The sequence below is a fragment of the Pseudophryne corroboree genome, chromosome 12, assembly GCF_028390025.1.
Source record: "Pseudophryne corroboree isolate aPseCor3 chromosome 12, aPseCor3.hap2, whole genome shotgun sequence".
NCBI lineage: Eukaryota > Metazoa > Chordata > Amphibia > Anura > Myobatrachidae > Pseudophryne > Pseudophryne corroboree.
The window spans coordinates 10,971,663-10,997,096 of NC_086455.1; the positions used below are offsets into that span (position 1 = coordinate 10,971,663).

The following is a 25,434-nucleotide window of genomic DNA, read 5'->3' on the forward strand; positions in this document are numbered from 1 at the left end:
AGGACGGTTTAACTCACTGCTCTCCCCTCTGGTGACAAAATAATACCAGCGGGCTAGGACTTTGCGTTCTTTGAGCAGTCAACATTATTGTGACTGCTAGGAGTGTTGCATTGAGTGGGGTAGCATTATAAATAAAATGATGTTGCAATGAAACTCTGCAATCTGTTTCACTCGAAAGCAAATCACTGTACTGTACGTGTAGGAATATACAGTGTTATTTAGATTAGTGGCTCGCCTGAAGAGGGTCAACTACCCAACTGTAGCTCCATAATCTCTCTGTCCTCTGCATCCTCTGTGAGTAAGCACTCCACTCACTCGCAGGCCAGGGTCACTCCATCTTTTCGCCTTTTGGGGCTGATTCAGACCTGGAATCAGGCGCGCGTTCGCCCGCAGTGGCCGCATCTAGGTGGTCTGCACGCGCGCACCATCCAGGAAGGATGCGGCCACACTGTGACTGACAGCGACAGCAGTCAAAGGGCCTTCCTTGTGGTGTTGGGGGGGTGGGGCATCCCGAATGAGGGCGGATAGAGTCCATTTTCGGGGCGGCTGCGTGACATCACACGCAGTCGCTCCGAAAAAAAAAATGGCCTGACCTGCGCCTCCAGGGGTCAACCTTAGTTCCGATGTACATTGCGGACGCATCGGGAGGCGGCCTAACACATGCTGAGGAGCCTTGCCCTGTGCCGGGCAGCCTCCAGAATGTGAGCAGATGAACGCAGATCTGGTTGTGTATGCAGCGATCCGCATCTCCATCTCTGAATAAGAACCATTATCCCAACTTCCGTATGCAATAATTTTGACGACAATGAACATGTCAACAGTGAAACATGCCTGGAGAATGCTGGCAGCATTACGTCGACGCAGTTGTAATGTGAAAGTGTTTTAGCCATGTCGGCACATTATAACTTTAAACATGATACTTTACCATTATGTTTAACGTTATAATGCCAACACAGTTAAAATGCCTTTACTAGCATGACAACAGTGCCGACGTAATGGCGCAGACGTTCTCCAGTCGGCATATTCACTGTTGACATTATTCATTCCCCCAGCTTCAGCACTGTCACTTTAGATGGGAGCTCTGGGCTCTCAAAAACAGTTGAATCCCCCCCTATGGGTATAGTTGGTTAAACGTGCGTTTCCAGACATTCTGCTGCTGTGAGCATTACTTATGTTTTGTTCGTCTTGGTAAAAAAATATATAATAATATTCAAAATTGTGCTCTACAAAGAGATCTGTAGAACTCGGGAAGGCGGTGGAGTGAAATAGCAGTAAAATCCTCCTTTTAGTGCCCTGGGTCACAGACGAGAGGCTGACTCGCATCTTAGGGTGTGCAGACAACACAATCTTATATCAAGCAGGGTTCAGCCATTCAGCAGAACTAGGTGCCTTAAAACCCTCTTTCTCCATTTCAGTGACAATAGTCTGTGTGCCAGGAGATCTGTCACTCCGATATTTTATCATTAGCGCACAGTTTGATGTTTTTAGGATTAAGATCATGTGTCGGAGTCGTTAACCCATTACAAGCACTGGTAAACGCTCTGCTCTTGCAATGCTTTGCTGAAGACTAACAGGAAAACATTGTATATACGAGAATAAGGAGAACCGCTTAACTTTACTGAATGTCAGCTAATGCCGGCTGTCCGAGCCAATCTGCAGAGCGCACGGCAAGAGAGACATTGCTGTCTTTATCATTTAAAGTAGCAGTCACGTACACAGCGCGGAAGCTGCCATTTTGTAGATTGAAGCAATATCCAGCCCATCCCATCGGCTCATTTGAAATTAGTGGCATGCCTCGCGCCTCGCTAATTATCCGATAATCATTTTACATTCAGAAAATGGCTAGACATACTGGACGCAGTAATGATGGAATGACACTTTACACACTTTAAAACCTATTCAGTTTGCAGTCACCGATTATGGTATGTTCCAGTCATCTAGTGGATTTAAATATGGTTTGTTGGTTAGTCCTGCTAATCCGAATTTAGGGGTCTATTCATGAAGCAGTGAAAACAGTGGAGAAACAGACCAGCGGAGAAGTTGCCAATGGCAACCAATCAGCATCTCCCTTACATTTTATAGAATGTACTTGATAAAGGCTTCCTTCAAAGCTGATTGGTTGCCCACTTCTCCACTGGTTCTTTTCTCTACTCTTTTCACCGATTCATGAATAGACCCTTTAATTAGAAAGCTATTAGCAAAATGATATTATTTAAATGCTGGTAAATTAAAATTCACAAAACACTGTTTAAATAATTAGAAAAACCCATATCTTAAATGATATAAAGACAGACACACACACACACACACACACACACACACACACACACACACACACACACACACGCACACACACATTTTATTTAGCTTTTTATAAATGATGAGAAATTGTTTAAGTTTAGTATATCACTAAATATCCTTGTCTTTCTCTTTTGACGTATTTTAGAGTGTAAACTATTTGGTCGGAGTTCTACGTGTTTTCAATTGTTTTCACTAGGTGGGAGGAATGGAGAAAAACTGGGTGGGGCATTGGGTTGGTGGTAATGGCCTAGGGGCTCTCGGTCAGAGGCCATTGCGGTGGAGACGGGGTTAACCAATATACAGTTATCAAAGACAAAGAAATAAGGGTCATTTTAAAATAATGATGGGTTTAAAAGTCCATTTCTATAAAGCAAAAATAAAATTACTCCTTGAAGTGCAATCTTTTAGAAGTCGCCATTTCATCTCCTCATAATTCATCTCTCTTGAGGGTTAAAGGCAGATAAGAGACCTTTCTTAGCATCCTATTTTTGAGTGCGGGCGATGAAAGCGCAGCTTGGCAGACACACGTTAAATATTGGCAGTTCAGAGACCAGCGTTGCCATGGCAGCGAGGCCTTTACACCGCGCACAGAGCAAATACATGATTATTATTGTTGTTTTTTTATATATTGCTTTCTTCCCAGATCACATTATTTTACCTCAGAGAGTTTCATGGGGCTCACAGCACAGCGACGATAGAGTAATACATTGATACTTATTTCAACAGTGAAATATAAAATGGCCGCCCGCAGGGGTCTCTGTCCTTCGACTCTGCTACAACACAATTGTTTTATTTCCCCAGAACTGGTGGTATTGTTGCAGATTACCAATTATTTTATTTTTCTTACCCCAAATAGTGGCGCACGCTAATTTACCTCACAGCATTTTAAAATATGTTCACAGACCCAGACGAGCATACGTTTGGCAGACAATCAGAGGCGAATTTACATGAAAAATTAGAAGACACTGAATAATACAGCTTAACCTGTCGCAGGAACTCTTGCGCTGAGCCAATGGCACTGTCGGACAGCTAGAGGTTCCGTACCCTCCCTAATGAAGCGGACCCGGATCAAAAACTAACTATAGGGCCTATTAATCAGTGAGAGCTACATCGCCTGACATCAAAATAACAAGAATCTTGCAATCAGAGACTGCTTAAGAGAGGAGGCTCCTTCTTCTACTGCACATGTGCAGGTCTCCAAGAACATGGCACCCGTGCCTTGTTCACCAGAGACTTCTCTACAGCGTATACGGAAATCTCTGGGAAAATGGCTGCCACACCATTTTTCCTGGGATTTGTGATGCTGCTGCAGCACCAATGCATGAATTCAGTGAGGTAACATTGTTGCAGGGTGTGCGACTTGCACCCCCCACGGACACAGGGCACCCAAGGCTGGCTCTACCATTAGGCAGCTTTAGGCGGCTGCCTTGGAGGCGCCGGCCACTGGAGGGTGCCACAAAATGGAGGAGGGGGGGGGGGGGGGGGGTCAGTAATGAACTTACAGCTGGGATGATGGAACACAATAAGGAACATACAAATATAAGTATGTCTGTGTAAATATGTACAGTATGTGTACACATACAATTAAAGGGATGTAGTTGGCATCTCAGCAGATGGGATGCCGGCAATCAGAATGCCAACGCCGGAATCCTGAGAGCCGTCATCTAGAATGTTAGTATGAGGGGTACGGTTAGGGTAAGGCTTCGGGGAGGAAGGTTTAGGGGCAGGGTAAGGGGTAAGGTTAATTAATTTAATTCAAAATTTTGGTATTAAGGTGGTCGGGATGACACTGTCAGTATTCTGACGACATCCCGTACCCAACCCTAATTAAATATATATTGTACAATATACTTTATCACTTTAAGAGTCCTTGAGTGTTGTCCCTTTTCTCTGTATATGTATAATGTTGAAAATCACCCCAGCCCACCTAGTGGCCACCTGCATCTCCCCTCCGAGAGGTGGTGGTAGTGTGGTTAGGGGGCGCTAGGCTGAAGCTTTGCCTAGGTTGTAGAGAGACCTTGCACCGGCCCTGAGGGCACCTATTATTATAGATATGTCAGTGGTTGCACTTCGCTTTTAAAATCAATTACATCTGCATTAGTCACTGATGTAGGACACGGTGAACAGATACGGACTGTTATATAACCCTAAATTGGGTCAAGTTGAAAAAATGTGGAGTAACGGCCATCTATCTTCATTTCATGGTTCTCTGAGGTACATAAAAGGTGACCTGTTTGTTAAACCCTTGTAACATGTGTCATAATCCACTTCATCTCTTGCAGACCCACACTGAGGAAACTACAGCCAGACAGCATGTATGAGACCTGGGTAAATATTCTTATTATAACTCACACGTAATACTTTGATAATCGCAGCCTTTCCTGAAATAAGTCACGCGGTGGAATGGGCGCAACAGTCTACGTATCGCTATCCAGGAGATAATTCCTTCTGCGTTCTAGATGCTCAGCTTTTTAATAAAAAAAATACAATAAAAATGTTATTCACCAATCTATTCTCACGTGCCCCCGAGAAATTAGCTGTGTAATAAATAAATAAATGTGATTCACAAACATCCCCCATCTCACACCCTCGGTGTAGCGGATTTTTAATTAGGGCGAGCGTTCCAAACTGTAATGCAGCTATCACAAGCTGCCGTGATTCACTAATGCATTCTAAAGGTGTCTGTTACTGGTAATTACAGTGATTAATACAGGTACCACGGAATAGAATTAGGAAAAGCCAGTAACAGCGAAATATAAAAGTAATGTTATACCAACCACGCAGATGAGATATAGGGAGATAAAATATATATATATATACATGAATCTCACTAACTCCATTTCTCTGACGTCCTAGTGGATGCTGGGAACTCCGTAAGGACCATGGGGAATAGCGGCTCAGCAGGAGACTGGGCACAACTAAAGAAAGCTTTAGGACTACCTGGTGTGCACTGGCTCCTCCCACTATGACCCTCCTCCAGACCTCAGTTAGAATCTTGTGCCCGGCTGAGCTGGATGCACACTAGGGGCTCTCCTGAGCTCCTAGAAAAGAAAGTATATTTTAGGTTTTTTATTTTCAGTGAGATCTGCTGGCAACAGACTCACTGCTACGAGGGACTAAGGGGAGAAGAAGCGAACCTACCTGCTTGCAGCTAGCTTGGGCTTCTTAGGCTACTGGACACCATTAGCTCCAGAGGGATCGAACACAGGACCCGACCTCGATCGTCCGGTCCCGGAGCCGCGCCGCCGTCCCCCTTACAGAGCCAGAAGCATGAAGATGGTCCTGAAAATCGGCGGCAGAAGACTTCGGTCTTCAACAAGGTAGCGCACAGCACTGCAGCTGTGCGCCATTGCTCCTCATGCACACCTCACACTCCGGTCACTGATGGGTGCAGGGCGCTGGGGGGGGGGGCGCCCTGAGCAGCAATATTAACACCTTGGCTGGCAAAATAATCACAATATATAGTCCCAGAGGCTATATATGTGAAAAATACCCCTGCCAGGATCCATAAAAAAGCGGGAGAAAGTCCGCCGAAAAAGGGGCGGGGCTATCTCCCTCACACACTTGCGCCATTTTCTCTTCACAGTGCAGCTGGAAGACAGCTCCCCAGGCTCTCCCCTGTAGTTTTCAAGCTCAAAGGGTTAAAAAGAGAGGGGGGGCACTAAATTTAGGCGCAAATCTGTGTATTATAGCAGCTATAAGGGAAAAATCACTGTGGGTAGTGTGAATCCCTGCATTATATAGCGCTCTGGTGTGTGCTGGTATACTCTCTCTCTGTCTTCCCAAAGGACTTTGTGGGGTCCTGTCCTCAGTCAGAGCATTCCCTGTGTGTGTGCGGTGTGTCGGTACGGCTGTGTCGACATGGTTGATGTGGAGGCTTATGTGGAAGCGGAGCAGATGCCGATAAATGTGATGTCGCCCCCTGTGGGGCCGACACCAGAGTGGATGGATAGGTGGAAGGTATTAACCGACAGTGTCAACTCCTTACATAAAAGGCTGGATGACGTAACAGCTGTGGGACAGCCGGCTTCTCAGCCCGCGCCTGCCCAGGCGTCTCAAAGGCCATCAGGGGCTCAAAAACGCCCGCTACCTCAGATGGCAGACACAGATGTCGACACGGAGTCTGACTCCAGTGTCGACGAGGTTGAGACATATACACAATCCACTAGGAACATCCGTTGCATGATCTCGGCAATGAAAAATGTGTTCCACATTTCTGACATTAACCCAGGTACCACAAAAAAAAAAAGGGGTTTTATGTTTGGGGAGAAAAAGCAGACAGTGTTTTGTTCCACCATCAGATGAGTGAATGAAGTGTGTGAAGAAACGTGGGTTCCCCCGATAAGAAACTGGTAATTTCTAAAAAGTTACTGATGGCGTACCCTTTCCCGCCAGAGGATAGGTCACGTTGGGAGATATCCCCTAGGGTGGATAAGGCGCTCACACGCTTGTCAAAGAAGGTGGCACTACCGTCTCCGGATACGGCCGCCCTAAAGGAGCCTGCTGATAGAAAGCAGGAGGCTATCCTGAAGTCTGTATATACACACTCAGGTACTATACTGAGACCTGCAATTGCCTCAGCATGGATAGTGCTGCTGCAGCGTGGTCTATTACCCTGTCAGGACAGGGATACTATTTTGCTAACCATAGAGCATATTAAAGACGTCGTCTTATATATGAGGGATGCACAGAGGGATATTTGCCGTCTGGCATCCAAAAATTAATGCAATGTCCATTCTGCCAGGAGGGTATTAGGGACCCGGCAGTGGACAGGCGATGCTGACTTTAGAAGGCACATGAAGATTCTGCCTTATAAGGGTGAGGAATTGTTTGGGGATGGTCTCTGGGACCTCGTATCCACAGCAATAGCTGGGAAGGAAAAAATTTACCTCAAGTTTCCTCACAGCCTAAGAAAGCACCGTATTATAAGGTACAGTCCTTTCGGCTTCAGAAAAGCAAGCGGGTCAAAGGCGCTTCCTTTCTGCACAGAGACAAGGGAAGAGGGAAAAAGCTGCACCAGACAGCCAGTTCCCAGGATCAAAAATCTTCCCCCGCTTTCTCTGAGTCCACCGCATGACACTGGGGCTCCACAGGTGGAGCCAGGGGCGGTGGGGGCGTGTCTCGGGAACTTCAGCGACCAGTGGGCTCGCTCACAGGTGGATCCCTGGGTTCTGCAAGTAGTATCACAGGGATACAAGCTGGAGTTCGAGGCGACTCCCCCTCGCCGTTACCTCAAATCAGCCTTGCCTGCTGCCCTCGAGGGGAGGTAGTACTGGCGGCAATTCACAAGATGTACTTCCAGCAGGTGATAATCAAGGTACCCCTCCTTCGACAAGGCCGGGGTTACTATTCCACAATGATTGTGGTACCGAAACCAGACGGTTCGGTGAGACCCATTCTAAAATTGAAATCCTTGAACACTTATATACGAAGGTTCAAGTTCAAAATGGAATCGCTCAGGGCGGTTATTGCAAGCCTGGACGAAGGGGATTACATGGTATCACTGGACATCAAGGATGCTTACCTGCATGTCCCCATTTACCCTCCTCACCAGGAGTACCTCAAAATTGTGGTACAGGACTGTCATTACCAATTCCAGACGTTGCCGTTGGTCTGTTCCCGGCACCGAGGGTATTTACCAAGGTAATGGCCGAAATGATGATACTCCTTCGAAAAAAGGGAGTTATAATTATCCCGTACTTGGACGATCTCCTTATAAAGGCGAGGTCCAGGGAGCAGTTGTTCGTCGGAGTAGCACTATCTCGGGAAGTGCTACAACAGCACGGCTGGATTCTGAATAGTCCAAAGTCGCAGCTGGTTCCTACGACGCGTCTACTGTTCCTGGGTATGGTTCTGGACACAGAACAGGAAAAAGGGTTTCTCCCGGAGGAGAAGGCCAAGGAGTTGTCATCTCTAGTCAGAGACCTCCTAATACAAATACAGGTGTCGGTGCATCAATGCACGCGAGTCCTGGGAAAGATGGTAGCTTCTTACGAAGAAATTCCATTCGGCAGGTTCCATGCAAGGATCTTCCAGTGGGATCTGTTGGACAAGTGGTCCGGGTCGCATCTTCAGATGCATCGGCTGATAACCCTGTCTCCAAGGGCCAGGGTGTCGCTGTTGTGGTGGCTGCAGAGTGCTCATCTTCTAGAGGGCCGCAGATTCGGCATACAGGACTGGGTCCTGGTGACCACGGATGCCAGCCTTCGAGGCTGGGGGGCAGTCACACAGGGAAGAAACTTCCAAGGACTATGGTCAAGTCAGGAGACTTCCCTACACATAAATACTCTGGGACTAAGGGCCGTTCACAATGCCCTAAGTCAGGCTAGACCCCTGCTTCAACACCAGCCGGTGCTGATCCAGTCAGACAACATCACGGCGGTCGCCCATGTAAACCAGCAGGGCGGCACAAGAAGCAGGATGGCGATGGCAGAAGCCACAAGGATTTTCCGATGGGCGGAAAATCATGTGTTAGCACTGTCAGCAGTGTTCATTCCCGGAGTGGACAACTGGGAAGCAGACTTTCTCAGCAGGCACGACCTCCACCCGGGAGAGTGGGGACTTCATCCAGAAGTCTTCAAAATGATTGTACACCATTGGGAAAGGCCACAGGTGGACATGATGGCGTCCCGCCTCAACAAAAAGCTAAAAAGATATTGCGCCAGGTCAAGGGACCCTCAGGCGATAGCTGTGGACGCTCTGGTATCACCGTGGGTGTACCAGTCGGTGTATGTGTTCCCTCCTCTGCCTCTCATTCCCAAGGTACTGAGAATAATAAGAAGGAGAGGAGTAAGAACTATACTCGTGGTTCCGGATTGGCCAAGAAGAGCTTGGTACCCAGAACTTCAAGAAATTATCTCAGAGGACCCATGGCCTCTGCCGCTCAGACAGGACCTGCTGCAGCAGGGGCCCTGCCTGTTCCAAGACTTACCACGGCTGTGTTTGACGGCATGGTGGTTGAACACCGGATCCTAAAGGAAAAAGGCAGTCCGGAGGAAGTCATTCCTACGCTGATTAAGGCTAGGAAAGATGTGATCGCAAAATATTATCACCGCATATGGCGAAAATATGTTGCTTGGTGTGAGGCCAGGAAGGCCCCAACGGAGGAATTTCAACTGGGTCGATTTCTGCACTTCCTACAGTCAGGAGTGACTATGGGCCTAAAATTGGGTTCCATTAAGGTACAGATTTCGGCTCTGTACATTTTCTTCCAAAAAGAACTGGCTTCGCTGCCTGAAGTTTGGACTTTTGTTAAGGGAGTGCTGCATATTCAGCCCCCGTTTGTGCCTCTACTGGCACCGTGGGATCTCAACGTGGTGTTGGATTTCCTGAAGTCGCATTGGGTTGAGCCACTTAAATCCGTAGAGCTAAAATACCTCACGTGGAAAGTGGTCATGCTGTTGGCCTTGGCGTCGGACAGGCGTGTATCAGAATTGGCGGCTTTGTCATGCAAAAGCCCTTATCTGATTTCATATGGATAGGGTGGAATTGAGGACTCGTTCCCAATTCCTTCCTAAGGTGGTATCAGCTTTTCATGTGAACCAACCTATTGTGGTGCCTGCGGCTACGTGGGACTTGGAGGACTCCAAGTTACTGGACGTAGTCAGGGCCCTGAAAATATATGTTTCCAGGACGGCTGGAGTCAGGAAAACTGACTCGCTATTTATCCTGTATGCACCCAACAAGCTGGGTGCTCCTGCTTCTAAGCAGACTATTGGTCGCTGGATCTGTAGCACGATTCAACTTGCACATTCTGCGGCTGGACTGCCGCACCCTAAATCTGTAAAAGCCCATTCCACGAGGAAAGTGGGCTCTTCTTGGGCGGCTGCCCGAGGGGTCTCGGCTTTACAACTTTGCCGAGCTGTTACTTGGTCGGGTTCAAACATTTTTGCAAGAGTCTTCAAGTTTGATACCCTGGCTGAGGAGGACCTTGATACCGCTTTCACATCGCTAATGCCGGATCCCACCCGGTAAAAGAAACGTGTCCTTACCGGGTGGGATCCGGCATTTGCTCCCCTCTGCTGGCTTTCCGACCTGGCAATATACCGGGTCGGTTGCCATAGCAGCGGGGGGGCGCAGCAGGGGCGGGGGTGGAGGCGGCGCTGGGAGATGAGCTCATCTCCTGCGCCGCCTCTCCCTATGCTGTGAATGGGAACCGTGTCGCATCGACGCGGCTCCCATTCACACTGCACCTGACCCGGTAATCAACCCGGGTATAATCCTTCTTTTATACCGGGTTGAATTAGCGGGTCAGGCGACCCGCTAATTCTCAGAAAGTGCTTTCACATCGCACACTGACCCGTGTCGACACGGCAATATGCCGTGTCGATACCGGGTTATTTGTGCGATGTGAAAGGGGTATAAGTTTGCTCATTCGGTGCTGCAGAGTCATCCGCACTCTCCCGCCCGTTTGGGAGCTTTGGTATAATCCCCATGGTCCTTACGGAGTTCCCAGCATCCACTAGGACGTCAGAGAAAATAAGATTTTACTCACCGGTAAATCTATTTCTCGTAGTCCGTAGTGGATGCTGGGCGCCCATCCCAAGTGCCGATTGTCTGCAATACTTGTATATAGTTATTGCCTAACTAAAGGGTTATTGTTATGAGTCATCTGTTAGTGAGGCTCAGTTATATTTCATACTGTTAACTGGTTATAATATCACGAGTTATACGGTGTGATTGGTGTGGCTGGTATGACTCTTACCCGGGATTCCAAATCCTTTCCTTATTGTGTCAGCTCTTCCGGGCACAGTATCCTAACTGAGGTCTGGAGGAGGGTCATAGAGGGAGGAGCCAGTGCACACCAGGTAGTCCTAAAGCTTTCTTTAGTTGTGCCCAGTCTCCTGCGGAGCCGCTATTCCCCATGGTCCTTACGGAGTTCCCAGCATCCACTACGGACTACGAGAAATAGATTTACCGGTGAGTAAAATCTTATTATTAAGGGGTCTATTCATGAAGCAGTGAAAAGAGTGGAGAAGTGAGTCAGTGGAGAAGTTGCCCATGGCAACCAATCAGCACTGAAGTAACATTTATAAAGTGCATTCTATACAATTACACGTAGCAGCTGATTGGTTGTCATGGGCAAATTCTCCACTAGCTCACTTCTCCAGTCTTTTCACTGCTTCGTGAATAGACCCCTAGAACCTTAAAACTCTTCGCCAGTTCCAAGTGCATCGCATATGGGGCTATTTAAATTACACAAATTTTGCCATTTTAAGTCTCAAACTTGACAACGGTTTTGCCATTTTTGCAATGCTTCTTAATTCTTCCGTTCTTAAATCAACACATGAGCTTATTAAATTATTACTGGGCTTTGGGGGTTATTCAGAGTTGTTAGCAAACCCAAAAAGTTAGCAATTGGGCAAAACCATGTGCACTGCAGGTGGGGCAGATATAACATGTGCAGAGAGAGTTAGATTTGGGTGAGTTATATTGTCTCTGTGCAGGGTAAATACTGGCTTCTGTATTTTTACACTGTAAGTTAGATTTCAATTTCAACACCACCCCCCCCCCCCCCAAATCTAACTCTCTCTGCACATGTTACATCTGCCCCACCTGCAGTGCAGCATGGTTTTTCCCAATTGCTAACTTTTTTTAGTTTGCAAACAACTCTGAATAACCCCCTTTATCCTCTATTTCTCTATCACTTTCATTAAAAAAAAGGAAAACACAGACAGCGCTAGCAGATTTCTTATTAAAATACTATTTATTTATTTATTTATTTATTCTATTATCATCTATTCTTACTTCTAAATAAACAACATTCTCATCTCTAATGGACCCTACACACTGGCCGACCCGCCGCCGAGCTGCCCGACGGCGGATACGGCCGAAGCGCGACCCGGCGGCGGGGGGGCAGTGACGGGGGGGAGTGAAGTTTCTTCACTCCCCCCGTCACGCGGCTCCATTGAAGTGCAGGCAAATATGGACGAGATCGTCCATATTGGCCTGCATGCACAGCCGACGGGGGACCAGCGATGAACGAGCTCGGGACCGCGCATCGTTCATCGCTGGAGCCTCCACACTGAAAGATATGAACGAGTTCTTGTTCATTTATGAACGAGATCGTTCATATCTTTCAAACAAATCGGCCAGTGTGTAGGGCCTATAAGGCTAATTGCATGCAATATAAAAATATTGGAATCTAAAACAATGGCCTAATAAATAAAACAATCACAGCATAATAAGTGACAATCCTCTGCTCTCTAGAACCACTTAATACTCCCTTACTGCACAGAGCATCCAGCTATAATAAATCACCTCACACTGTTTCACTTAGATATTATAAAATGTAACAACTTAGTGTTTTACTTCAATGATACAAAGTATACCAACTATAATTCAGATGTTAGAATGTCTCTATTCCCCTCCAAATAGGGATTGACACTTTTTGTAACAGAAGAATCACTTGTTTAAAGCCAAGTTGTATATTCATACTAATTGCTTCCAACAGTTCATATAACGTGGGGATATTCAGAGAGCTCTTTCCTTTCTCCTGTGAAATCAATGCCAATTTCGTGCACAACCACAATAGGTTAATAGTTGATTAGTTTGGTTAGACATGCATGCATAGACTAACTTAACTCAAAGCAGCGGAGTTAATATAGTATCTCGGCAGACGTTTAAAACATGGCCATGTTAAAATCCCATCTTTACCGCAATCACTCCTGGGTTTCGTTTTACCATGCTCCCGGCTTCTGGTGCCCAATACCTTTAACCGAAGCCTTATCCGGAGATCATAGATTCCTTCCCAGCATAACGATCATCTCGCAGTGTAGTGATCACAGGTTTGACGGGTATAAAAGACGCGTTTCTCCGCCTGTCGGCATCGGCGGCTTCCTCAGTTTCATTAAAAGTCTGTAGCAATCCACCAAGTGGTGGAAGTCATTTTTTGGGGGGAGGAGAACCGATATTCAGCCAAATCCAATATATTACTAAAGTCTAGGCTGCGTTCTCGGTGATAATGCTTCATCCGTCAAGGAGAAATAAAATCCACCTACAATAATTCTTATTTTTCTTGGGTCAGGGCCAGTTGCCCCTGGTGCTGATTAGTGACTTGTAGGAGGTTGTTCAAGAGGCTGAGTTACTACCTAAACCCCTTAGCTAATAATGAGAAAGTGGCTAATGAATGTTCTACGCCCCAGCAGTCATACAGTATACGTACGTCTTGAGAACAGGACATAATAAGAGCTGGCCTTAATTTCTATGTAAAATTATAAAACCGATAATCTCAGTTGCTCTACAGTGATTCAAGTGGGAACACTACACAAGAAGAATTAGCAAGCACAAGTGTGTTCCCAGGGACAGGGTGTAAGGGGCGTTTGTTACAATGGTCTGGTCTCAAATACCAAATTCGGATATCTGTGTCAGACTATTAGGATGATAGATAAAAAGTAGAGCGTCCTGTGTTTTTCAGCCTCATGTGATCTATTTGGTGCAAACTAAATGGGATAACGTATCATACTTAAGGGTGATGGAACGGATATTTTAAGGATCAGTTGAATATAGGGGTTGCCACCTCATGCATCATCGATTCCTGGAGATCCACCTCCCCAATCCCAACTCCACCCCCCGCGGCACCAAGCAATGTTCATGTAAATAAAATGATGTACCATATTTATAAAATATTTAACGTACAATCTAAATGAAACAGTGTATCTATATAAATAGGAATATAATAGTCTCCACTTGGATAAATGACAGCATTTGGTGCCTTAAAACTAGATTGTGTGAAAGAGGGAAGAACCGTGGAAGTGTAAGTGTTGCACACAACCTATTCACTATCACGCTTCAATAGGTTACACAACCAAAAGCACTACTAAAAGGTGTCTGATAGAGATTCAAAATATACATATATCTATATATAACCTGATCCTCTATATGTTTCATGCATGCTCATTATAATATAAATATATGTGTGACATGCCTGTCAGCTCTCGTTGCTCTTCTCACATGAGCCGGGTCAGCGTTACTTCACCACCGCAGCCCGGGGAAACGCTGAGGAAGAGCTGCCGATGGCAGCGTCATGGCAGCTTTGGCTCAGTCTGTGGTCCGCAGGCACAGCCCGGGGAAACGCTGAGGAAGAGCTGCCGATGGCAGTGTCATGGCAGCTTTGGCTCAGTCTGTGGTCCGCAGGCACAGCCCGGGAAAACGCTGAGGAAGAGCTGCCGATGGCAGTGTCATGGCAGCTTTGGCTCAGTCTGTGGTCCGCAGACACAGCCCGGGGAAACGCTGAGGAAGAACTGCCGATGGCAGTGTCATGGCAGCTTTGGCTCAGTCTGTGGTCCGCAGGCACAGCCCGGGGAAACGCTGAGGAAGAGCTGCCGATGGCAGTGTCATGGCAGCTTTGGCTCAGTCTGTGGTCCGCAGGCACAGCCCGGGGAAACGCTAAGGAAGAGCTGCCGATGGCAGTGTCATGGCAGCTTTGGCTCAGTCTGTGGTCCGCAGGCACAGCCCGGGGAAACGCTGAGGAAGAGCTGCCGATGGCAGTGTCATGGCAGCTTTGGCTCAGTCTGTGGTCCGCAGGCACAGCCCGGGGAAACGCTGAGGAAGAACTGCCGATGGCAGCGTCATGGCAGCTTCGGCTCAGTCTGGGCTGAACACAGTATTGTGAGATTTGATGTCATAATCTCGCGAGACAGTCTCTGTAGTTCACTGAGTTCCTCGGCTGCCAAGGATCACTGCTGGTGCTCCCAGGATCCCCTTATTCCTGGAGAATCCAGGAATCTGGGTGAAGGGAAAAGCCTCCTGGAGGGTTGCCACCAAATCCTGGAGAATCTAGGAAATCAGGGAGAGGTGGCAACCCTAGTTAATACGGTTTGGGAAGAATGTGCTGAAGTGGTCAACTCTGTAATTTGGAATTTGGCTAAAATTAACCCATGGGCTAAGAAAAATCATAATCCAATCGGGTAGGCTGAAACCTGGCGATTAAGGATGAACCCAAATCTTGCTAAATATAACCCTTAGGATTCATCTGGATGTGGGACCACTTATTGGGGGAAGTGACACATTCCTGTTTTATCTCACTTATGAAAATGAAGATACTGAGCTGATTTGCTAATTGAATGTGTTATCTCTTTTATTATAGGAAGATGACTTGGATGGTATCCATATTGTTGCTTTTGCAGAGGAGGATGATCCAGGTAAGGCTTCGGATAGTAGCGCTTTCCCAAACACACTATAGTGGCATAACCATCAAAACACAACTCCGCTAAGCGGAACAGACACTGCGAGACAATAGTTCTGTACAAACACGTAAAACAAATAAATATTGGCAAATAAAGGAATCAAACCAGACACATTTCAGAAGTGACTGGATGCAGTAACAATGAACCCTGGGGAATGAGAGTACCGTGGTTTACTGACCTTATCTGCTTTATCTTTCCTTCTAAACAGATGGTTATGAGTTCTTGCAGATCATTAAAGAAGTTGCAGAGGACAACACCGATAACCCAGATCTGAGCATCATTTGGATCGACCCAGAGGACTTCCCCCTGGTGAGAAAACGAAACATCTCAAAACATAGGAAACTGGCTGCTGGTTTGATAGACAGAGCTGTATTATACGCTAGGGTTCTCCCGTATCTTCCACTTACTGTACTGCCCCCTAGACTAACCTTTTATTTTTTCTATATGCCCTTCATCTAATCCTGTAAACATTATTATATATAGCATTTATATACCAGATGCTGAAAATTTCCATAACGACTTACAGCGCAAAAACATATAAGACATAATTCGGATTTTTACGCAAAACGGATGGTTTACGCACAAATCCGATGTCTGGGGGTCTAGGTATTTGCAGAACGGGTCCTGCCTGATCGCTCACAGTCCCCCCTTAGTGGTAGCATGACTGACATGCTGGGACTTTCGGGGGAAGGAGCTGGGATGGTGACCGGAACCGTTCTACAAAACAGGTGGCGTTGGAATAGGAATTGTTTTGTGTTGGGTTCCCCTGAATCAACACACCCCACTTGGGCGATATATTACGTCACCAAGCAGGAATTAGATTAAGCTGCCAGGGAAAGACTAAAGAATAAATTGGTTCCTAACGGTCACTAATCCATTAAATTATCCTGGATTAAAGGAGAACGCCACTGACGAGGAGATAAGAAAGTCTTCTACGTCCTAATATACCGGAGTTAGCGGTGGGTTCTCACCCCATGACGGCTGCCCCTGGAACCACTGCATTTTCTGGGTTCTGCAGAGCTGTAGGTTCTATGACTATTAATATGTTTGACAGACATAACCCGGGTCGTAGGTCGTACCTGTAAAATCACAGATCCCATTCTTTCCACACCTCTGTTTAGACAGATGCACAGATGAGAAACATCGCTCCACCACATCCGCCATCAAATAGAATCAGACCCTAGGTATTCCCAGGGTTCCAAGAGCCCGCAGGACTCAGAAACTGCGGTGACAGCAGCGGCAATACTGTGACAAGGGCTGGGGCCTTGCTAACTACAAATCTGCCTTTACTTTAGAGAGCAGACTATGGGCCTAATTCAGACCTGTTCGCTAGGCTGCGTTTTCGTACAGCCTGCGATCAGGTCTGAACTGCGCATGCACCGCAATGCACAGGCGCGTCGGTCCGCAGTGACAGGGTTCGCCGGGCAGCGACGGGATAATGCGAAAAAAAACGATCGCAAGAAGATTGACAGGTAGAGGGCGTTTGTGGGTGGCAACTGACCATTTTCAGGGAGTGGTTGGAAAAACGCAGGTGTGTCCAAGCGTTCGCCGGGCGGGTGTCTGATGTCAATTTCGGTCCCGGACAGGCTGAAGTGATCGCAGCGGCTAAGTCCTGGGCTGTGCAGAGACTGCACAAAATCAGTTTGTATAGCTGCTACACATGCGTCTGAACACTTGCACAGCTAAAAAACACTCCCCCTGTAGGCGGCGACTATCTGATCGCAGCAGTGCAAAAATCGCCTGCTAGCGATCTGGTCTGAATTAGGCCCCATGCCTGTAGTGATTGATAAATGATGGCATTCATCCGGTGATGGGCCACAAAAACTCATTTTCTATATCACTGTTTCCATCGTGTCAACAGAACTCATTATGGTATCAGTTTACGCAGCGCTATAAATTCATGTAATTAGCACGGGGAGGATGACAGGCTGTAGCGTTACAAGCGAGCAGTAATCGCATTCCCTTGCTCGTAGTTGTGCCTATAGCAAAGACTAGATTCAAGCTACATAGCGCGCAGAACAACAGAACCCTAGCTGCACGCTTAGAGTAGCTGAACAATATGCGCCATCTTGGCGCGTTCTGCTTGTTTTCAGAGTGTGGGAACGCTGTGAACGGGCGCAGGAATAGTGAAGCGTAAAGCATTGACAGGTCGTGTGCAAAATTGTTTCTGAGTGAACCCTTCATTAACCCCCCCACTCTTTTTTGCTGTCTCCCCTCTTTTAGCTGATCCCCTACTGGGAAGAGAAGTTTGGCATTGACTTGTCCCGACCTCACATCGGCGTGGTGAATGTGACGGATGTAAGTACAGATTGAGAGATTGGTCATCGACACTATGCTTTAGAACATCCTGTACATCTACTGCTTCCATGCTTAACTATTGTTTCTAGACCTAAAACGGACCACCACCATCTAACAGAATTAACTGCAACGTGGGTCAATTCACTACTACACCCCATTTGCTCAGCAGAGCTTTAAATCTGATGCACCTCAGGCTTTGTGCATCCATAAATCTTCTGATGAAAGCATCTTCACTTCCCTTTTGTCCAACCTGCCTTCATCATTTCCATTCCAGCTGCCGTTTTACCCCCCCATCCAACGCCAAGCCCTTTTCTTTGGGATATAATTGTTGCTCTCTCCTGCTGCCTCTCCGTGATGCGTGTGCGGCACTGCAGCGTGCTGGCTTCTGCTCAGGATAAGAAGACAAAGCAGCTGAACAATAAACCCACAGTCGTACAGTTACCTCTTCAAGCTGATTCTAGGATTTGAGAAAGGAAATGTTGATAATGAAGGAATGTAATAAGGTTGTGGCTTATACCCCTTTTCCACTAGCTCTTAGAAACACGGGTAAATGTGCGGGGGAGGGCGCATTTACCCGTGTTTTGCCCTAGTGGAAAAGGGTTCCCCGGCAAATTCCCGGATCAAGAGATCCGGGAATCCTACCCGGGTAGCTAGCCGGGTTGAACATGTGTTCAACCCGGCTAGCTGTCTAGTGTGAACGGGAGCCGTGTCGAGGCGACACGGCTCCCGTTCACAGTGTATAGGGAGGGCGGCGCTGGGAGATCATGTGATCTCCCAGCACCGCCCCTGCCGCGTCAGTAGTAGCGTCACCAACCCGGCAACATGCCGGGTTGGTGAGCGCTGTTCAAAAGGGGCTGTAGCACGGGTCGCAGCCGTGTCAGGCGACACGGCTGCGACCCGTGTTTTAGTGGAAAAGGGGTTTTAGGCGCACGAAAACTTTTCGCTAGGTCAGAGTAAACCCAAATGCATGTGAAGACACATTCATGAGCATCAACCAATTACCTAGGAAATGTCTTCCTTTATTATTTTAACATTTCGGGCCACTAGGAGATGGTATTTAGGCCGGACACAATGGGCCAAATGTAATAGAGTGAGAGTTTCAGAAAGTGAGAGATTTGGGAAGGTTTTTCAGTGTTTCTTTAGAGTGTCAATCATTTACACTGCAAAACCAGGCTGATCTTATTATTTTATTATTATCCTTTATTTATATGGCGCCACAAGGGTTCCGCAGCGCCCAATTACAGAATACATAAACAAAAAATCAAACAGGAAAACAGTAACTTACAGTTGATGACAGTATAGGACAAGTACAGGGTAAATAAACATAGTTACATCAGCAGATGACACTGGAATAAGTATCAGGTGGCAGAAGACTGCTGCTATCTTGCTGTGTAAATGATTGCCACTTAAAAAAAAACCCAAAAAAACAACTGCAAAACCTTACCAAATCTCTCACTTTTTGAAACTCTCACTCTATTACATTTGGACCAATATTACTAATCACAAAACGTTGTTTTTATTAATGACATAAGCCTGAAAATGGGAGGCCTACAGTTCTACTGGTACAGTAGTGTCCTCAAACACCTAGGGGTATACATACAAAGGTGTGAGTTTTTTTAGAAGTGAAGATGTTGCTTATAGTAACCGATTCTAGATATTATCTTCTAGAAACAGCTAGATAAATGTTAAGTGGAATCTGATTGGTTGGTATGGGCAACATCTCTTCTAAAAAACTCACATCTTAGTAAATATACTCCCTGGTGTGTTCAATCTGCAATCTAATTTGCAGTGTAAAAATAAAGCAGCCAGTATTTACCCTGCACAGAAATAAAATAACCCACCCAAATCTAACTCTTTCTGCACATGTTATATCTGCCTTCCCTGCAGTGCACATGGTTTTGCCCAACTGCTAACAAAATTCCTGCTGCGGTCAACTTGGAATTACCCCCATTGCCCCTAGAGTGTCTATATGCCATATGGCGCTAGATGTCGGGCATAAAAAGTAGCAGATTACCATCTTTTTCTTTAAAATGTGGCATCTTATTCGCATAGGAGATGCAGTGAAACACCTCTCACATTTTGTTAAGATTCCAGTAGGCATCAGATGGATTAAGACCTCCATATTGGTTTAAAGACAGTAGTACTCCAGCATAATTATCATGCACTACGGTGCCTCTAAAGTGATTGCATCTTTTGGAAGTTTGGTAAATGAAGAAATCTCGTTATTTCTCCCAACAGGCTGATAGTGTTTGGATGGACATGGATGATGAAGAGGACTTGCCTTCAGTGGATGAACTGGAAGACTGGATTGAAGATGTTTTGGATGGAGATATCAACACCGAGGATGATGATGATGATGATGACGATGATGATGACGACGACGACGATGATGACGATGATGACGACGATGATGATGACGATGATGACGACGATGACGATGACGACGATGATGACGATGACTAAACAGTCATTGATTAAGTCGTTAGCATCTAACTAGATTATATATATACGTTATTCACACGTCAAAAAAAAATCTGACTTTAGTAACAACATATTTTTATATGAATTCTTGAAAGCTAATTTTCTCTTTAAATTGATCCCAATAGAATTAACACCAACTTCCAATCTTGAAAACCATAGAATGCAAGAACATGCTTAAGAGCGGTAGCTAGGGACAAAGGGCATCTGACAGGATGTGTTCCGTAAACCACCTGGGCCACCCAGGGATGTCCATTCTAGTCCCCAGCAACCTATGTCCATTGTCTGTTTCCATAAGCAGACTTACATACACAAAAGCATTCGCTTCAAGCAAGCGGTAAAACACACAAAGTCATAAAAGCAAATTTTGTAAAAAAAACAACAAACAAACAAAACAAAATGTGTGTTTTTTTTCAAGACCGAAAAAACTTTTTGGTTATTTACTGAGCAGTGCTGCAAATTAACAAAGTACGATCCTACTTGAATGAACAACCATTTAGCTGGCATAAGTAACATAAGTCCTCTGTGTAACCTCCGATCCCTACCCCAATGTCCGGCACACGCAATGAGCACAGGCCGACAATTTTGCAAGTGCATATTTTGACTTTTAACCATGAATTTTTTTACTGCTAGCAAAATGAACAGAATGAACACAACATTGGAAACCCACTTATTTCAGTCCAGCCTTATCATTTGCATATAATATGCAGGCAACATAGCACTTCATAGTGTATGTTAACCCTTCCCAATCACGGCCACACGAGAACAGCTATTACCTTATTTGAGATGTAACGCCGCCTTTCCCATGTAAAATCCTTTACCTCCAACATAGACACCAACCAGGACATTTGACTTTCGCACACAAAAAAAAAAACATTTTTGGACATTTGGATCTTTGCACAAGATACTATTGCTGAAAAACAAAAACAGTTTCATGAAAATCCACTATATCAATTCATATATCACTGGCAAGGTCTTAAAAACGGTTCTCTACTGTGACTTTTGTGGGGTGAGAAAAACATGAAAAAAAAATAATCCCACAATTTTGAATGGTAAAGAAAGAAAATTCGACAACACCCAAACGTTGCACGTGTGTTTCTTGTGTGTGCGTATGACTTCCTGTGCTAAGTTTGGCTTTAGATTTGAGGATATAAACGTGACAACTGTGAGTGTGTAGGCACCATTAGAGGAAGGGAGTAGATTCAGTGAACTGCCAGCCAGCACAGATGGTAACCACTTACATGAGTGGTTAATTTCTCTTATTTACTAATAGTGAAGCTGAGGAAATCAGAATAGCTACTCTAACTTATAGAGTATGTGGACTGTGCTACAAATATTAGAGAGAGAGCGGAATTAATCTGCCTGCGCACAATCGCCACTGGTAAACACAATCCCAGTGCATTCAATGGGTTGTGTTTAAGAAATGTGTTAAAATATTTTTTTTAAAAATGGAGCTGATTGGGAGATGGGAGAAAAGAGAGCAAGTAACTTTGTACCTGGGCAAAACCATGGTGCACTGCATTTGGGGGAGATTTAAAGTTATTTAAATGTGCAAAGAGATGTAGATTTGGTTGAACGAGTTCAAACTCAAATCTAAATTGCAGTGAAAAATAAAGCTGTCTCTTTGGGGACTACATGCAGATGCCACCGGTATTTACCCTGCATGCAAAAACAATAAATGTATTTGCCCCCCCCCCCCCTTGCAGTGCAACATGGTTTGATCCAGGTGTAAATTTACTTTTTTTTCTGCTTGCTCCCAACTATGGGCCTGATTGGACTCAAATGCCTTTGCAGCTGCGATTTAGTCTGAAAATATTCGAATGCCACAGCCACCGGGATTTACATTGACATGCACACTGGAGGCGTCTGAGATCTGACGCTTGTGCACAGACATCGATAACCGACCTTATCAGTAAGCCTACTGTTGTTCAGAAAATAATTGGAGAGTAGGAAGCTGGAGCCATTGTAGCTGTGTACGGGATCGCAGATCACAGTTGCAAGCTGTGACACGTTCCCAAAACGATCGCTACTAACCTACGTTTGAGTCCCCACACCCGTTACCTCCTACAAAAGCTCCCTGACAGTCAATCACTTTGCAAATATATCTTCACTCTGACGAGGTCACAAGACCATTGCCACACTCGTGTAGTGTGACGCATGCATAGGGCCAAAACATCGCTCCCCTGTGTCCAACTTCAACATGGCGGATAGCACTGAATCAGGCACTATGAAAGAAGGTGTATTGGAAATCTGGGATGCCAGTAAGTGAAAACGGATGGCATATCACATAGACATGCAGATATGTCTGGGAAGTCTGGAACTGAGAGTGGGTCCCTATACACCCAATCACGGGAAACCAATAAAAAAAAAATCATAATTTACCCATCCTGCACCATCTCTCCACATGGTTCCACACAGTGACTGGCTGTCAGCACTCTGACTGGTGGATAGCTCCAATTATCTACTAATCAGCATGCTGCCAGCCATTCACTGTATGGCTGCAGGTTGGGAGGCAGGTAGAGTTTGCAGCCTGGTCGCTCTGATTGTGTGATCACCACCCACCTGTCCCTGCAAGAATTGTGGGGCCCTGAGCAGCTGCCCAGTGTGTCTATACATTAAGACATACCACACTAGGTAAGCTCTTGCTCTTATCTCCATACAGAATTATTAATTGCACACTTACTTACACTAAGATATTTAGCTTTGGCCTCACAGGCTCACAGATTCACGAAGAGACATGGAGCATATGCTAGATTATTTATGTTTTAATTCGAACAACATAATCCAAGGTATGATTTCAAAAATTATAAACTTACAAATATGGACAGGAAATACAGTACATAAAACTCAGAAAACAAAAGGAAATTAATATTTCAGAAGCCTAACACTCAAAATAACTTCCAAAGTAGGAGGACTTTACAATGTAGGATGGTTCACCTTCAGCTTGTGTGGCTGAGTCCCCCAAAAGAATGAACACACAACACTGATGGACAAGTGCAATTATACTCTCACAGCTGCACTCCTACCTCCGACCTTTTAATTTTTTAACTAGCTCATTGCTTAACACTGGATATTTAAGGGATCGTACACTCCCAAGTCTGTCTTGCAATAGATAGGGGAGGGCGAGTTAGTCCAGATGGCCATGACATTCCACTCCTCCCTGGAGGTGAAACTCTCATAGCATTCCTGACCTGATCTGGCTGTTGGAGGGTGAATGTATCCCATCCTCCAATTTAATTGGGGTCTGGATTAGAGATCATTATCTAATATCCTGACTCCAGGGGATATATTTACTAAGGTGGGAGTTTTTAGAACTAGTGTTGTTGCCATAGCAACCAATCAGATTCTATATATTATCTTCTAGAAGCAGCTAGATAAATGTTAAGTAGAATCTGACTGGTTGCTATGGGCTGCATCCGTTTCATTTGCAGGCTGTCGGGATCCCAGTCAGAATACCAACACCGGAATCCCGCCAGCCGGCAATGCCGACGCTACAGGACTATTCCCACACGTGGGTGTCCACTACACCCATAGAGTGGGAATAGATCCTGTGGCGAGCCACCGAGCCTGCAAGGGGACTCTTTGCGCTCACCCCGCTCCCGGCATACTGGCGGCCGGGGTGCCACTGTGGGTATATTGACAGCCTGCATCCTGGTAACCGGTAAATCATACTAAATCCCTTTGGGCAACATCACCAGTTCCCAAAAAACTCCCACCTTAGTAAAGTTAACCCCAGGAGGCATCAATTTCCCTTCCAGGTCGGTGTAGGGTCACCTATAGGACACATGCCATAGACCCATCTCTAGGTGAAGTAAAACAATCTTCTAGATCAGTAGTTCTCAAACTCGGTCCTCAGGACCCCACACATTTCACGTTTTCTATGTCACCCAGCAGCTGCACTGTGTATCACGAACTGTCACATTTTAAAAATCTGCAGGTGATCTGAAAAACATGAACCGTGTGGGGTCCTGAGGACCGAGTTTGAGAACCTGTGTTCTAGATATTTTTACATATGATATAATTCTGATACTGCTGTCTGCGTGTAAATTTAACATCCCCATCACAAATATCATAACGTAAAATCGGAACTGTTCTATAAAAATCAGGACTATTGAGTGTTATTCCTTTGAGCTCATTATATAGAATATAAATGTGCAATTTCACATAAGATTTAGTGGCCCCCTGCTGCTGCCAATCAGTAGCCCGCAGAACAGGAGGGAGTGCTGACGCATTGCCTGAAATGTTAACAGATTTGTCAATTCATGTACAGCAACTTGTACTGTAGGTACAAGAAATGACACATTCGCCTGTGAGGAAACCAGGATGGCAGCTCTTATCAGGTCATAAGCAAACACAGGAATAAGCGTTGCTCTGCTTGGACGTACACCTACAGATGGGTCCACCTTTATCTTGTCTTCAATGCTGCGCCTAGGCACACCCTGTTTTATTAACATAGACCCTTCACCTATTGTTCTCAGCTGCAATAAAATACAGAGAACAATACATCAGGGGATTAAGTCATTACAGCAGGGGATTAAGTCTGACTGACCTGGCTCAATTAATCTTATTAAAGGCCAAGATAAATGTGGACCCATCTGTAGGTGTGTAAATGCTTTTTCCCTATAAAATAGGGAACATAGTTGCCTACCCTCCCTCATTCTGCAGGAGACTCCCTGAAATAGCAGCAATCTCCCTCACTCCCTGAATAGTTCAGCAATCTCCCTGATTGCACTTGACCCCCATTATATAGCTATTACATTCTTGAGGGGGGGGAAATAAATCAAGAGATACGTACATACATTCAAATGGGCTCATCACATACTTACCTACTCTCCCGGAAGCTGCGGGAGGCTCCCGTTTTTTGGGGTAGCCCCCCGCACCCCTGGAAGAGTAGGCAGGTCTCCCGCATCCTGCTCGCACCCTAGTGATGCGAGCAGGATGGAGAGATAACCTCCCGCATTTGCGGGTCCGTTGGGTGGAGAAGGGGTTAAAATTATGCAAATCGCGTCATTTTAGCCCCGCCCCTTCCCGCGGACCCGCAAACCGCGGCATTTTCCGATGCGGGGGCGGGGCTTAGGGATGTCACAGTCCACCCCCGCCCCCCGAAGACACCTGCAGCGTCTCCTCTCCGGGCTTCTCCCGGAGAGGAGAAATACAATGTAGGTAAGTA

At 45.9% G+C, this 25,434-nt stretch overlaps 1 protein-coding gene and 1 long non-coding RNA gene across 2 annotated transcripts in view; one reads left to right on the forward strand and one right to left on the reverse strand.

Moving 5' to 3' along the window:
* The window catches only part of LOC134980246 (uncharacterized), a 58,299-nt gene extending 42,569 nt beyond the window's left edge, over positions 1-15,730 (reverse strand). The window contains exon 1 of the long non-coding RNA XR_010190360.1: positions 15,667-15,730. This is a non-coding gene — a long non-coding RNA (uncharacterized LOC134980246). The remainder of the gene's footprint in view (positions 1-15,666) is intronic.
* The window catches only part of CASQ1 (calsequestrin 1), a 90,389-nt gene extending 69,049 nt beyond the window's left edge, over positions 1-21,340 (forward strand). The window contains exons 7-11 of the mRNA XM_063946980.1: positions 4,584-4,629; positions 15,389-15,443; positions 15,697-15,797; positions 17,712-17,786; positions 20,025-21,340. Of these exons, the coding sequence (XP_063803050.1) occupies positions 4,584-4,629; positions 15,389-15,443; positions 15,697-15,797; positions 17,712-17,786; positions 20,025-20,249 (502 nt within the window). The 3' untranslated portion in view covers positions 20,250-21,340. The remainder of the gene's footprint in view (positions 1-4,583; positions 4,630-15,388; positions 15,444-15,696; positions 15,798-17,711; positions 17,787-20,024) is intronic.
* The last annotated feature ends 4,094 nt before the right edge of the window (positions 21,341-25,434 follow it).